General features: G+C 46.5%; 1 protein-coding gene across 6 annotated transcripts in view; it reads right to left on the bottom strand.

Moving 5' to 3' along the window:
* Nucleotides 1-16,150, bottom strand: part of Ube2f (ubiquitin conjugating enzyme E2 F (putative)) — a 54,490-nt gene that overhangs the window by 3,283 nt on the left and 35,057 nt on the right. For all 6 annotated transcript variants that reach the window (XM_046456943.2, XM_046456942.2, XM_058583308.1 and 3 more), the window contains 4 exons: nucleotides 15,388-15,455; nucleotides 9,002-9,072; nucleotides 3,980-4,037; nucleotides 2,495-2,527 (listed from right to left, as the gene is read on the bottom strand). In XM_046456943.2, the coding sequence (XP_046312899.1) occupies nucleotides 2,495-2,527; nucleotides 3,980-4,037; nucleotides 9,002-9,072; nucleotides 15,388-15,455 (230 nt within the window). The remainder of the gene's footprint in view (nucleotides 1-2,494; nucleotides 2,528-3,979; nucleotides 4,038-9,001; nucleotides 9,073-15,387; nucleotides 15,456-16,150) is intronic.

Genomic DNA, 16,150 nt, shown 5'->3' on the forward strand with positions numbered 1-16,150 from the left:
CCACTGTGAGCATTTCTAAATAAAAAACCCATTCTGTTTTATGAACATTAATTTTCCCTTTATTTAATGATACCTTTGCCTCCAGGCACCTGTTGTTTATCTTCCAAACTTTCTGGATCTCCCTGTCTTTGACTCGCCTTCATGGACACCCACTCACAGGCTGGTGTCCCCACCTCAGGGGAGCAGACTCTCTCTCTTTTTTTTTTTTTTTAGTACCAGGGATTGAACTCAGGGACACTCAACCGCTGAGCCACATCCCCAGCCCTATTTTTTTTAAAATATTTTTTTAGTTGTAGTTGGACACAATACCTTTATTTTTATGTGGTGCTGAAGATTAAACCCAGCGCTTCGCATGTGCTAGGCGAGCACTCTACCGCCGAGCCACAACCTCAGCACCCCCAGCCCTATTTTGATTTTATTTAGAGACAGGGTCTCACTGTGTTGCTTAGTAGTGTCTTGCAGTTGCTGAGGCTGCCTTTGAACTTGTGATCCTCCTACCTCAGCCTCCTGGGCCACGGGGATTACAGGCGTGTGCCACTGTGCCCGGTGGGAGCAGATTCTTGATACCTTAAAAAGCAATGGCCTACCCACTCTCCTCTCCTCCCAGAAGCACCTGGACTTTGAAGCAGAGGCCATATCTGAACTCCCTGTTCTCCTTGAAACTCAGGCCAGCAAGACTTGTAAGGTGTGCCCTATGATGGGTCATTGTAAGGACAACCATATTCCTCTTCAGGAATTATGTTAAATTTGGGGACTGCATTCCTGATTTGGAAATATATATGGGAATGGTGGATAACACGGTAGTACAAATATAGCAAAAAAAAAAAAAGAAAAAGAAAAAAAACTAAGAATTGGAAAATTAGACTCCAAGTCCTAGACATAGGCAAAATATATAAGTACATACTATATGCAATACCTAGTATATATAAAGACTTCCCTTTACCATAGACCTCACCTAGAATGAAAATATTAGATGGAATAACCAATACAGACTTAAGTCACACTCTGACTGGCTCTTCAGGATCTGGAAGCTTTGAGCACTTGGAGATGGGGAGCCACCACCAGATTTCTCTAAATAAAAAGTCTAAGGAACTAATGTGCATTTCCTTCCACCAACTCCCCAGTACCAAGTCACCAGCCAAAACCTGCTTGTGGTTGAGGAACCTGGGACAGGTGGCTCCAGAGAGATGCTTTTGGTGGTGGAGCAAATGACAGTGAGAGGGCCCCCCAAGAGGTCTGCCTTAGCTCCTGCTCTCAGGCAAACTGAGGACGCAAAGGCTCAACCCGACAGTCCCACTGCTGGGCTGACTTAAGATCATGCTCTCCCTTTGCAGCAACACAAATGGAACTTCATTTGCTTCATGAAGAAACCAACGCCTGCGACAGAGCCACGCGCACAGCCAGACTGTCCTGGGAGCCAAGTGCAGGCCACAGCCACAGGTGCTGCCTTTCCAGGGAGCAAGGAGCTCCGGAAATCACTGCAAGTGCTGGTCTCTTTGCTTGTGGGGCAGGTGTCGCCCAGGAACACAGACAAAAAGGCAAAGGTAGGCAGGGACGCTCAGCTCAGTATGAAGCTCTTGTCAAGAAGAGCAGCAGACCTGGCTGCGGCACGTCTGAATAGTGCATACACACAACAAGGGCCAGGAGGACACCCTGGCAGACTGTCCAGGGCAGGTGTGTGTTCATAGAGGGTCCTGGCACTTTTCCAAAAGTAGAAATTATTTTTTATTCGGAGACATACCCCTGGATGCTTTGAAAGCTCTTCTCTGAATCAGAAAGTAAAGATTCAAAGAAACAAGTATATTTTTAAAAAATTTTTAGTTATACATGGACACAATACATCTATTTTGGTTATTTATTTTTATGTGGTGCTGAGGATCAAACCCAGTGCCTCACCTGTGTGAGGCAAGTGCTCTGCCACTGAGTCACAACCCCAGCCCAAGAAACAAATATATTTAAAAGTCAAGGTAGAAGCTTTCAGGTGTGTCCTTCCAGTCCTGCCTGCCTGCAATTCCAGTCAGCCTAGAGGCACTGTCGTCCAAGAACAGCAAACTTCAGAGGCTCAGAGACAACAGAAACCGGCTGTAAGGTCCTGGGTTCCTGGATGACCACATCATCCACATAACCAGGACCCCTAGGAGAGAAGAGGGCCACCAAATGGGTTGCCTGGTGAGACGGCAGGCACAGGCAGGGACTGGGCACAGAAAACACAGAGGAATAGCTACCTGCTGAAGAAGCCAAAGCAAGTGGAACCAGGCTTGTCACCCAGAAGGTGGAGGCAGCTTGCCCAGCAGGGCTTCCCTTGATGGCCTCCCCATGTCACTCCAAAGCCCCTGAGGTTCCCATGCCACAGTTCTATCTCTGACCATAAACAGCGATAGGAACGATGCGTAACTACGTGCATGGCTTGCTTTTAATCCCCTGGGCTAGCATTAAGGTGATGTTTCAAACCAGGGAAAGCAAAACAACTTGGGAGTTTGATCAATATACTTACAGTAAATAAAGAATTTAATCCCCAAACAACATCCTGAAATAAAAAAGAAAACAGAAAACAAAATTTTAGGCTCCTGCTCAATGAAAGTCTTTAAACCCATGACCAAAAATATGCTTTGTGTCATACCAAAACCTATCCTAAGCACTTTTTTTTCCCCTCAAGACAAAGAGAAAATAACCTTTTTTTTTTTTCAAGTATAATAAGCCAGGAAATTTAGAGACCAAGCAGCCACGGGAATAAATATAAGGTCAAAAGGAACATCAACTGCCTTTCCTCAGACCCAGGGCAGGAGCCCACAGGCCACATGCATGCTTCTGTCACCAACCAACCACTCCCACCAGCCATGACAAATAGGCTTCTGACTTCTGAAAAGTACCTTAAAATAATATCTGTCGTTTTTAACATCAATTGCACTCAGAGCTCATGGATAAACTAATTACCTATGTCCTACTGAGTTCTAATACTTTTGCTCTACTTAACTTCCAGAATCAAGGAAGACTCACGGTTCAAGGACTAGAGATTTTTATTAAAATAAAACTGAAAGCCGCATTGTTCCATCTGTACTGACTCAAGATCTGCAACTCAACTACAAAGTCTTTCTCCCTCTGCCTCTTCATCAGCTAGAGTCTTTCATCTTTTTTAAACTGGATCTCATGATCATCCCATATTCTCTGCTATTTGGTAATTTTTATTTGTCTTCTCTGCTTTCTTTCATCCACCCACCCACTGGCCCAATCCCCACCCTCCTGGTGTGAGCTAGGCCTTGGGCTGGAGCTGGATGTGGGAATAAGCTCCACTTCTATTGGTGGTGGGGTATCAGACAGAGGGCTGGCCAGCAGGTCAACACCAGAGCACCAATCCTGGGGAACAGGCCCCACAGTGCAAGTGGCAGTCATTTGAGTGGGGGCCTGCAGGAGGAGCAGGAGTCTGCCAGGTGGAAGTCTGGAGAAGGGGGTACCTACCAGGTAATCTGGCAGACACTAAATCCCGAGAGGACAGAACACATCAAGGGCATGAAGAAAGGTTGGAGAGAAGGCCAAAGCTTGGGAGGAACTGGGTCACAACTGCATGAAGTCTGCAATATTCCCTGACACTGGACTGGGGTCAAAACCCCTTCCCTGCACTGTTCTTCCAAAGTGTCAATTTGGTGATAGAAACCCACCATCTGACAGGAGTGATCTACACAGGAAAGACTGCAGCTCTCTCCTGGGCACACTCCTGTTGAATGAGCAATGGCTTCCTATGCTGTCTGTTGGTGTGGCTCTGAAACCTGCACTGTGTGCTCCTGTCCCAGGCTCCTGAATGGCACCTGGCACTGGCCAATGAGACTGACCCAACCAGAACAGACTGGAGCCAATGCTTCACCAAGCAGCCCAGGCAGTGGGCAGTGGGGAGAGGAGGAAGCAGGTGTGCCTGGCCACCTGTGTGGGGTGCCAGGTGAGGACCATAGAGGAGGACTTGTGCCCCAAAGATGCCAACTCTTACCTTTAAGGTTCTCGTGGGAGCCCAGCCAGTGCCATCAATCGAATGTTCTCTCAGTAAACTGAAACAGACACAGAAACGCACAGCAGCTAGAAAGGAAGCACCTAAGTTACCTGAGCCAAAGGCACAGCTGGAATGCAACTAGAGTCCTCAGCCCACTGTTTTATCTTAGGACAAAAGGAGATCTACTTTTTGGGAAACCTGTCTTTGCTCTGCAGCTTGCTATTTCCTGTCCTGCTGATGGCTGCCTTCTCTACCTCCAAGGTTGAATGCATATTCAGTTATAATGACCTGTGTTATTTTTATTTACTGTACCTTTAATCCTAGCCACAGATGTTTAAAGCATACTTAAAACAACACACAAGAAATATTGGTCAATTTAACATTCAAAAATGATAGCAACAAACATGAAAACAGCAGCTGGGCACAGTGGTGCACGTCTGTAATACCATGCGGCTTGGGAGGCTGAGGCAGGAGGATCATGAGTTCAAAGCTAGCCTCAGCAACTTAGTGAGGCCGTAAGCAACTCAGTGAGACCTTGTCTCTAAATAAAATATAAAAAGGACTGGGGATGTGGCTCAGCGGTTGAGTGCCCCTGGGATGAGTTGCCCTAGTACCAAAAAAAAAAAAAAAAAAAAGAAAAGAGCAATAACTAAAGCCCAAAGCTGACCATTTTTGTATCAAGCATAATGGAAAGTGTTGTGTCGTTAAACTTACTCATGCCTCTGACAACCCGTGAATAAAATGCCAACATTTCCTTGTCTTACAGAGAAAACATGCCCAAGGAGCACGTTTGACAAGTGGTGTGTCGTTCAAACCCAGAACCTGTGTTCTGAGCCACCACTGATGGGGCTCACCACGATGTTGAGTTCATCACACAGACATTTTGTTATTATTTATGTGGGTGTGGCGGGGGGTAATGTGAATGGAACTCTGATACACCACTACTGAGCTACATATTGCTAAGTTGACCAGGCTGGCCTCACAATTGGGATCTTCCTGCCTCAGCCTCCCAAGCTGATAAAATTATAGGTGTGCACCATCACACTCAAATCACATGACATTTTAAAAACATTTTATTTATTTTTTAGTTTTGTAGTACTAGGGATTGTACCCAGGAATACTTTACCACTGAACTACACTCCTAGCCCTTTATTTTTTTTATTTTGAAGCAAGGTCTTGCTAAGTTTCCCAGGCTGGCTTTGAACTTGCAATCCTCCTGCCTCAGCCTCCTGCGTCACCAAGCACCTGGGATTGCAGGTGTGCACTGCAGTACCAGCTCTCACAAGATAAGTTAGTAGATATTTTTTTAAAAAACTAAGAAGGGAAAACTTCAGCAGATTAATGTAAAATTCTGGAGAGGATTCACTCCTTGGTTGGAAGGACTGAGCTGCAAGGTGGCACACCAGGTTTCAGAGGTGTGGTGGGGTCCTGTTTCTTAAACTGATGCCTGAGGATCATTTTATATCAGCTGCAAATGCACACTGTGTTCTCTCACATATGTTATTCCATACTTTGAAAAAAACTGAGTTACTGTCAAGCTTCTGTTGGGAGATAAAGTTATTTTTGCATTTGTTAAATTATTATATTATGCTATTACTTTGATCTGTACATAGAAGTCCCCAGGCCAGCTGTCAATATCAGGCTTTTATAAAAAGGCCATAATTATAAGCTGAGACAATGGTGGGGGGGGCAGTATTGGGGATTAAACCCCAGAGGCACCTTACCACTGAGCAACATCCCAGCCCTTTTTATTTTTCATCTTAAGACAGGGTCTTATTAAGTTGCTGAGGACCTCACTAACTTGCTGAGGTTGGCTCCAACTTACAGTCCTCCTGACTTAGCAGAATTACAGATGTGTGCCACCATGCCCAGCAAGGCAACTTTTTTTATTAAAATATGTTGAAATCCACGAAATCCACATAAGTCGGATTCAGATCAGGAGAAAATAAATACTCAGAATTTGAATCAAAGCTAAAATCTTAATTATCTGTGAATATCAGTGAGAAAAAATATAACCAAACTTAAATAAGCCATTAAAATTTACTTTGAACTTTAAAAAGAACACTCAAATCATGAAACCTAAAAACTGGATGGGCATCTTTCTGCTTCACAGAGATTTCAGTGAATTTGATGTTAGATGAATTAGAAACTTCTACAACTCTTGAATACCTTTTGGGGAACCATCTGTCAAATCCTAGTGGCTTTTACGGTCCAGTACAAGACTATTACTGAGTTGGGGGGGGTGGGGCAGTTCTGATCTAGCTCATCCTCTTTTAATGTCACCTTTGGTTAGGTGCTTGTTGGTTTCCTGGACTTACCTACCAAACAGCAAGCCTCATAAGAGCAGGGAATGCAAATTGCTCTCCACCTGCTTAGGCATGATCAGCAGCAGGGAGGGGAGGCAAGCGAAACAGAGGGAGCTCAGGTTAATGAGACGCCTGTCAGTGTCCTCGTGGTTTTGCCAGAGCAGGAAAACTTCACACATGGAAGCAGGTACCTGGGAAGCAAGTGCCACTGGGGAGGCTAGGCTCAGGGTCTGCTGGCCATGGGTCTTATCAGCCTGTGGGCAGCAGTGAGGCTCTCAAGGTGTGGTGCTCTAGTCACTGAGGAAGTTCTAGCCTGGCCTCAACAGAGGGTGGTCCAACAGGAGATCAGGTGCAAGACTTACGGTCATCAGGTTACTAAGAAAAGAATCAGAGAACACCTAGGGCCTGAAAGCCTGGACTCTGGAAGAAAAAGGCTGAAGCACAATCACTTAGCTCCTGACCTTGGGCCTTCCAATCCCCCAACAAGGGGTTTCTGACCCTCTGCCAGGAGCAGAGTGAGGGCCCTTCAAGACCAGGCAGCCCCTTGAGTAGGGCACATAAGTATGACAGGGCCGATCAGAGCAACCCTTTAAAGAGGGAAGTGGTCCTGCACACTAATTGACATGTGTCCCTCTGGATCCAGGCGCTACTCAAGCCTGCTGGGAAGAACAAAGGTGGAGGATGCCAGTGAACTCTGCACACTATAGGCATGCCTGGCTCTCTCTCCTTTATCCAGGAGATGCACGGTCAGGCCCTACTACTGCAAAGATACTGTCTACTTTTCACCAACAATGAATTGGCCCTTGTACACACGATGATATTGTTTTCTTAGGTTAATTCCCTAGAAGAGCAGGAGACAAGTCCAAGGGTAAAAACAAGTTACAGGGAGACCATGTTACTGCAGGACCTGGAAGAGCTGTACAAACACGCACCCTCCAGCTAAGAGCCTGCTCGGGCCCACCCGCTCCCAGCACTGCTTCAGTGTTGGCCATCTGACAGCAACCCGCTGCACCTCGTGGTGTTTCTGTGCCTTTTCCTGGTCACCAGTAAGGCTGAGCATCTGCTTCTCCTGTGAATCACCATGTGTGATGCTACTCATTTTTCCAGGGGCAGTGCCCATCTTTTGCATGAGTGATAAGTATGATTTACACACAGAAATCTTTCGTCTTTCAATACTGTGCTTATGTGTTTTTAGTTTTAACATGGTTCAACTGGGCAATGTTCTATTAAGGTTCCTGGCTTTTGTCTCAGGCTGCCACCTGCTAGCTGCTGCCATACTTTGCTAATAATCTGGTTTCCCAAAAGACACCACAAGGGTAGGATTTCCTATCCTGGTCCCAATTCTAACAGAAGCAAGAGACACCCACGGAAGCAGAGTGAAGCGAGTCCCCTGGAGTCAGAGGGCTGTGAGCAGGGGAAGCTGAGAGGGGCTCACACCTGCAACTAGGGACTTCAGAGTCTAAGGTTTCGATGCTTAAAGGAAACATACTTTAAAAGTCATGCCTGGATATAAAATGTAAGTTTAACTATCTATCAAAATAAGACTGGCAAGAAAGGAAACAGCACACATAAAAATTGATTGGGCCAGTGGGCACGGACTGCACTTTTGAGCCAGAAAAGGTCTAAAAGGTTTCCCAGTAGCTCAGAGCCACATACATTCTGTTTCCTTCCAAAGTGGTAAGTGTTTACTGAGAGGAAAGAGGAGTGGGAGAAAAGGACAGGGAGGCCATGACCAAGAACAGTCTCCAACCAAAGCATTTCATACTACCCAAGATATGTGCTCGGAAAACGCACACTGCCTCCTTTCCTAGCACAGTAGAATATGAGCACAGAATACTTAGCCTGCCCAAGTCCCACGGCTGCCAGAGGTGGTTCTCCAGTTAAATCCACTTGGTCTGAACAATTAACATCACTGCCTTACTAAGAAAAGGAGATGATATGCAGAAAAAGAAAGTCCAAATGATAAATTTACTTCAAAAACAAAAAGTAAAAAATCCTAATCCACAGATCTTCTCCAGTTCTCTCCCTTAGAGATCAGCACCCTTTCAAGGGGCACAAGCCCTCACTTTGTGCCACTGGAAGAATGAGACACACAGGGCCACATGCTTATAGGGAAGCTGTCACTTCAGAAGGGCTCCTACATGTATCACATCCATTCTGGGGATTGAACCCCTCAAGAGTGCTCTACCACTGAGTTGTACCCCAAGTCTTTTTCTTTTTCTGAGTCAGGGTCTTGCTAACTAGTGGTCCTCCTGCCTCAGTCTCTGGAGTAGGTAGGAATACAGGCAATCACCACTGCACCCCACTTATCAAGCCCATTCTGGTACAGAGTACATCCAAGGCAAGCACTGAGGACAGCTTAGCCTGTCACCTACACTTTTTCTCCTGGGCTTCATTAATCATATTTTCCCTTCTTGCTAAAATCAGCAACATCCAGGGAATGTGACCTCTCACTAAGGGAGGTGGCAGAAGGGCAGTGGCCTCCAATAGGTACATCCCGTACTGAAGGCCAGCAGGGCTTTGGCCACAAAATGCAGTGCAAGGATGCCATCTGCAGGCACAGTTGGAAGACAAGGCTTGGAAGCAGCTGTTTCAGTGAACCCCAGACCTTTCCTACTCTTGGCCAAGCTTCAAGGTCTCCTCTGAGAGGAGATGTGATGCAAAGAGACCAGCACTCACCCAGTGTCCAGGAGAGCATGAGAGGGAGAAGGCTCACCTTAGACATATTTCCCCTGTCTCCGTGATGTTGGGGTGCCAGATCCTGGTCAAGCATTTCACTTTGGGAGGCTGCAACATAAAGAGAGAGAGATGTCACCACAACAACCTCTCTAGGTCACACCTGTGGCCCAAGCCTTTCCACGTCCCCATCTGGCCATAATTTCAAGGCTTGCCCAACATGTAGGCTAACTTTCCAGGCTTAACTCAACCCTGAATGCTGTCCCAGTTGCCTAGGCAGGACAAGTGCTCCTCTCATGAGTCTAACCACACCTCTCTACAAGGGCCATGTCCTGAGGGCCCTGGACACAGGGCTGTGGAGCCAGAGTCTGCAGTACATTCCAGGGAAAGTTCCCATGCCCTCCTGGCCGCAGCTCAACAGACTCTTTTGAATACCAAGCTGCTGAGCCACAGCTGAACGTCACTGCTCCTCACAAGACCAGCCGGTTACCCTGGCTGTGTGCTTCTGAAGGTGCTAACGCTACGTACATTTTCCTAAAGAATAGTCCCAGTCCACTTAAAGAGGGGGAAGAACGAAGAGGCCCATGGGCATGAAAGGTACCAACATCACTCACAACTTGGCATGTTAGAATAAAGTTCTTCTCTCTATTTTAAAAGTAAATCACACTCGTAATTAAAGGGAGAACAAAAATGAAAGGAAAAACACTTATTTATATAATATTATATGCATAATTACATAAATGAAGTTAAGTTTCCTTTCACTTGTTTTTATAATTGTACACACTCACAAAATAATTCCACCCAGAAATAATCTCCACTCACAGCTAATGCACTCTTCTAGGCCTCAGACACACATAGGTGTGTGTGCACAGCATTTTTCTTCACAGGAGTGGGAACACGTGCTGCATCTCTTTCTATCCCAGCGACCACCTCAGGCGACCTTCCTGCATTCCTGATGTCTAACAACACTGCTGGGCGGTAGGCAGGTTCCCACCCCCACTCCAAGCCATTCCACACCAGTGCTTATATCTTTGCTCATATCCTTGTAGGAAATAACTCCTCAGGATGAAGGCCTGAGAGCGACACTGCTCGGGAATCCTGGCTCTCATGCAGTGCTTTGTGTCCTTCAGGAGGCCAAGTCGCCTCCCACGCAGGGAGGCAGAGGGGCCCTCCTGCAGTCCCCTGTGGCTGGTATGTAGTAAGCATCCAGGCACAGTCTCATCAGAATCTCATCTCATAAAGGATCAACCATTTGTCAAATGGGGTGACATGCTCCCTGCTTGTCATTTAGTATTCAATTTTATTTATGCTGCTTTCTGAGGTGTGAAAGGTTTTTCTTTTAATCTTTGGGATCAAAATTTCTCTTCTGATATCATACTTAAAATGCCTTTCACCATCCAAATACTCTCCTTTTACTTTTTCTAATACTCACAGTTTCACTTTTATTGAACAAACACTGTTTTCTACCTGATACCAAAACCACAAAATCATGTGATTAAATCCACTGTGCAAACTTACATGTCTGAGGGTGAAAGCATTTAGGTTGAGTTTAAATACATTTCACATGCTCTCCTTTGTTTTCTGCAAATAAGTGGGAATGCATTTAAACGTGTCGTGTCTGGAATAAAGCTGACTTGATGTTTACTTCCAATAAGGTGTTTAGGCTGAGGAGGAGGGTCAGAGCTGCACCCCTCCACACAGCTGGATAGAGCCACAGTCCGGGGTGGGACAGAAAGGAGTGGCCAGCTTGACGCTCTTCCAGACCAAGCGCCTTTTCTGGAGCATTCCTGGAGCTGAGGCTACTAAAGCTCCCCAAGTGTCTTGTTTGTCCTTGCTTCTCCTCGCCCCACAGCTCCCCCAAGCAGAGGCTGACACAGACGCCTCCTCTATCCCTGGCGCCCTTTAACTGTGAGGCTGTGACAGGGCGGAGCTCTGCGTTAGAAATGTGGACCTGGACTCTGAGACCCAAAGTGTCCAACAGCACCTTGTCTCACGAGTCCTTCCCTCCCTCACTCTTGGATCCCCCTTCGGTGCTTGGCACCCATTCATACAGCTAAGAGCTTAACTCTGCATTACACATCAACAAGGAAAATGGGATTATTCAGTGGACCCCCGGCTAACGATTTGGAAAAACAGGTCCCCCTTACAGCTTTATTCCAGACACAATAAAACTAAATGTAAGGTGGGCACAGTGGCACACACCTAAAGTCCCAGCAACTTGGGAGACCAAGGTAGGAAGATCGTAAGTTTGAGGCCAGTCTCATCAGTTTAATTCTTGTCTCAAAATTTAAATACATAATTAAATAAATAAATGGGGGGGTGGGATATGGCTCAGTGGTAGAGTATTCCTAGGTTCAATCCCTAGTACCACGCTAGGGGGAAAAAAAAATGCCAAAGACCATTCATAGTCTAGAATATCTAAAATGTTTGCCACTTTGCCCTTTACAGAAGGTCTGCTTTATAAGCTATCCAAAAACCAGCCATCCAGTGGCCAACAATACAGGGCTGGCTTAACCCAGTACACACTGTACAATGAATGTTTATTGAAGTCACTATATATTCCAAGCACATGGTACAGAGCTCATTTTATAGTGTCCTCACAAAACTATATACTTTGAGCAGGAATAAGATAATGCTTGCCAAGGAGTCCTATGCCATTTTTTCCAAGGAGGTGCATTTGAGGCACCCTTGCTAATGAGGCTGTGACCATACAGTAAGTGTCTGTCACATTGTGAGTTGAGGAGTCCAAGCTGCCAGGCTCTGTGTGGACAGCTCCATGCAGAGACCCTGAGCTTTCCTGTGACCCTGTTTCCAAAGGGGGTCACTGGTGATTAACATTCTGTTCTACACAGCCATGCCTTCTCAGTTTCAAAGTACAAATACAATGAATGAAATGAAGAGAGGCAAGTGGGATTCCAGGAGGTACCTGCAGTCATCGTGGTCATCTGAGTGTCTCTGGCTTCCCTCCCTCGGTGCACAGGGCGGAAATGGCCAACAACAAACAAAGCGGCATGACACGAGTCACTTCCAGGAGGAAACCAGAGAAACGAGTACAGAGCCGTTCTTTTTCTCCTGCTTCTCAAATCTGCCTGGTGACCAACACTCAGGCTGTCAGTACTCTTCTGGGGTCCACTGTACCCAAGGAATCAGCTTCCAGGAGTCCTGCTTCTGTGTCCAGGGTGACCGGAATACCTAAGGGCCTATAGTGCCTGATACTGCAGGAGCTCAATAAGTGTCACTAAACCAAATCAGCCAGTTTCTAAGATTGAGAGATGACAAGGCAGGCTTCAGGCTGTGAGGAAAAGTTCAGAGACAAAGGGACAGGAAGAAAACAACTCACCAGGAAATCTGAATTCTAGTTGCTGGGATGTGGGAGCATGTGTGTGGATGGATACTGAATGGACACTTTTCTTTGCAAGTTTTTCTAAAATTATGATTTACTTTATTAATTAAAAGTTTTTTTCAATTTATAATCCATATAACCAACCTTCACTGCAAAAACCATAACTCTTGGGTGTTTGAAGTCTTCATGAAGTACAGAAGTCACGTGAGCAAAGCCGTGGCACAGGAGTGGAGGAACCAACGCATCCCCAGCCTCGGGTCTGACACTGCCGACAGTGGAGCCATCTGTCCAGGCTCACACTCATGACCTCTATCCAAGGACTTGCAGCCTGGTCCTTGCACATGTTGGCTTCTTTTTGTTTTCTACACTATTAAGCAGAGAGTTGAGCTCCAGAAATATGAGCAACAGGTGCCTAAGAAGACAGGCACAGGCTACGCACTGGACGCGCGTCTGAAAGATAGCTGCAGGCTCCTGCCAGGAGCTCACAGGCTAGAGGGAAGAGGCTAAAGAACTCTATAAGGAAAGATGAATTATAAACGCTTTTGTATTCAACTCAGCACTGCACCTCCTGGTCTCCTGGAGACCCCTTGCTGTGGACCCCACATTTGCCTAAAGAGAGCAGAAACAGTCAGGAACAAAGGCCACCCCAGCTCTTCTGGGTGTCTTTGGGCAGAGAGCATGACACCTGGCCAGCCCATCTCTCAGAACACTGCCAGAGCAGCAGCAGTGAGACCAAGGAAACACAGAATCATGGTGACAAGCCAATGGCCAGACACTGCATGGGATCTGTAGCAAGGCTGCAGGACGATGCACCTCTGCTCTGTTCGGGGACTGTAGTGGGCAGGACTGCGGAGCAGAGGCCCACAGAATGGACAGCAGAGTCAACCTCTGGAACAGCCTTCAATTCTTGAGGGACACAAGACACAAAGGTTCAGGGGTTTTAGCCACAGTATACTCCATTTTCCTGCAATTCTCTCCGCTTCTCAAAATCACATGTGGGTGGAACAGAATGACGGACATTACCAGGTGTAGACAAAGGGAAGGGCGCACAGTTACAAGCTGGGCAGCCCTGCACATGCACTGGCCTCAGCAATTCAGCTGTCTGCACTGGCAAAACTAGTTAGTAAGTGTTGTTTTGTTTGGGGTTCTTTGAGACAGGGTATCATTATGCTGCCCAGACTGGCCTCAAACTCCTGGACTCAAGTGCCCTCCCACCTTATCATCCCGAGGAGCTGGGACAACAGGCGCATGACACCTTGCCCAGCTTTGATTAAGTTTTAAAAGTTAACCTGCTGAGCTCTAACTCACTACCATATAACGAGACTAGAATATTACGACCAGCCCCTGAACAAGGGTGGAGGATCGACAGAGGTGACCTGAACAGAAACCCTGGACATAGACGTTCTGTCACGACTGCTCCCACCTTCATGTTTCTCACGCTTTGCTTTCTTTCTATAACAAGAACAACAACTTTACAACTAAATGGCTCCTCAAGGCCTGCTGGAGAAGCACACGGGCTCATGCTAAACTTCTCCCTCAGCTAGCCAAAGGACAGTGACATGAACTTACCACCTTTAATTCAGTTGTCCTAATTCTTTTGAGGTACAGTCTACAGAGGTGGCCTATATCCAGCCTAGAATTTTACATTCTATACTCCTAGGTTTCCAGAAGTCAAACTGTCTCCAATTCTAAATACCTGGACTTAAGCCAAACAACCTCCCAAGCTGCCTCAATAAGGTTTTTGGTGTATAATCTGGAAAAGGTGGAAAGTCTCAGTGGGTAACTGATGGGCTAGACAAACACCTGAAATACACATGCTTTGTTTAAAAATTAAATTTCTTTTTTCCCCTTAAATTGCCAACTATCCCTCATCTTTATAAAGAACTCTTAACATAGTAGTGCAGCAAAAATCAATTTCTAGAGATTAAAGTTTGGCTTCAAACAAGAGTTGCAGCTCTGAGCTGTAACCTGGCGTGGGATGGGAGATAGAAGAAAGCCAGCGGCCACAAGCAGAATAATGGGGCACATGGTGTCCCCAGGCCCACATCCTTAGGCCAACAGGAGACTCCATCTTGTCCCTGTTCCCCTACAGATTTCTCTTACACCCCTGCACTCTGATCCTGTATTAAGCATACACCTTGATACCACAGGCACTGCCGTGGGCACAGCCTGAGGTGTGTCACCAGGCGCAGCCTCTTCCCCTCTGCCCCGGGCCCAGAATCCTCCACAGCTTCTCGCTGCCAAATCGAAAAGGCCAACAAACCAGAGACTTCTTGTTGTTTTCTCCATTATTTCTTGACTCCAATTTTTTCTCTGCCGAGTGGCCCCCTGCCTTCCACGGGGGAAGCTCTTCCACACCTGTGACCACAGATCCACACATTCCCAGCTCACCGGCAGCACCCTCCCCCCACTATGGGCCAAATCAGGACAACCCAAATCTGGTTCTTTAGAAGTCACACTGGTCTTCACCACTTTCCAAAAGTGACCTCCTTCCCTTCTCTGAATGCCCACACATTGGCTCCTGTCACCATCAGCCTGTCTGCTACTTACCACTTTCAGTGCTTCATTGGCTTTTTACCCTTTATTTCACCTCCCTAATGGTTCTGTTAGTTCTCAAAAGCCAAGAGAGATGTGATAGTATTTGGTATCGTTATTATCTAGGAGGGTCTTTGAGGGATTAACACGTACCTATGGGTAAAAACTACTCATAGCTTACAACAAGCTATTATTCTCTCAAAGTCTAAAGTCCCTATGTTATGGACTTCTGGAACTTTGGTGTTATACCATAAACAAAACTAGTTTTAAATTAAAAATATACTTTCTTTTCCTTTCTTAATAAGTAAGATTTTACGTGAAATACACAGGCCGACTGCCTGGCACATAACATTCACAACCACTTGTTGAACAAATGTATTTCTCTACTGCATTAAGTACGACTGATGAGTGAATTCACCACAGAAACACTAGCAATCTTGTGCTGGGTCCCAGGGCGTGAGGAGGGGCAAAGGCCCTGTGTGGCCACAGGCCTCCTGGCAGACACCCCCTGGGTGCAGGAAGACAAGGTGCAGGTGCAGGCTACTCACCACCATGTTGTATGCGTCAGGAACTTCAGTTTCAAACTGAAATTTTCCACCCTGGTAGTAACCCTCATCTATCAAAAAACACAAAACAAAATAAAAAAATCCTTTAAATTAAAAAAAAAAAGAGGAAACAAAAAACAAATACTACATTAGGATATGGCAAACACAGAATAAGAGGTTACAATGAGGGCTGCAGTGTTCCTTAGCCAAAGGCAGGCACATGGGCAGGGCCTTCCCCTGACCTGGGCAACAGGGGATCCACCTGGATCGCACAGTGAAGAGCAGCATTCTCTGGGGGCCTGGCTGCTCGCCACCCCACGTCCTTTCTGCTCCACGCTGTTATAGATGTGCACCCTCCTAACCTTGCCTCCTGCTTGGGTGAGCTCCTCTGCTTCCTCCTGGCCTCTCCAGCACTTGCATGACTTCTAGCCACTGGGCTTACATTTGCTGAGTATCCTCTCTCTGCCAGGCTTGGGGACACAGCCGGGAACTAAACTGCTTCTTCAGTGAGTGCTTGGTGCAGCTTCAGAGCAGGCCCTCAGAAAATGGGGGCTGGTGGGCTGCAGGATAATGTCTGGGCCCCGGGTTCACAGACACCGTAGGCAGCCCCTTCTCTCCCAACTGCACTGTCTGGGTGTCAGGAAATGGCTACAAGTGCTGTTGCCTGTAGAGGGCGCTCCAGCATGGATGACCAGGAAAAAGACTCCCAAACCTCAGACTGTTTTCAAACTTTGAAATGTGCCACAGTTAGCAACATTATAAAACC

Source organism: Marmota monax, unplaced genomic scaffold (assembly GCF_021218885.2).
Source record: "Marmota monax isolate L192 unplaced genomic scaffold, Marmota_monax_Labrador192_F-V1.1 WCK01_AAM20220418_F8-fsc00230, whole genome shotgun sequence".
Lineage (NCBI taxonomy): Eukaryota > Metazoa > Chordata > Mammalia > Rodentia > Sciuridae > Marmota > Marmota monax.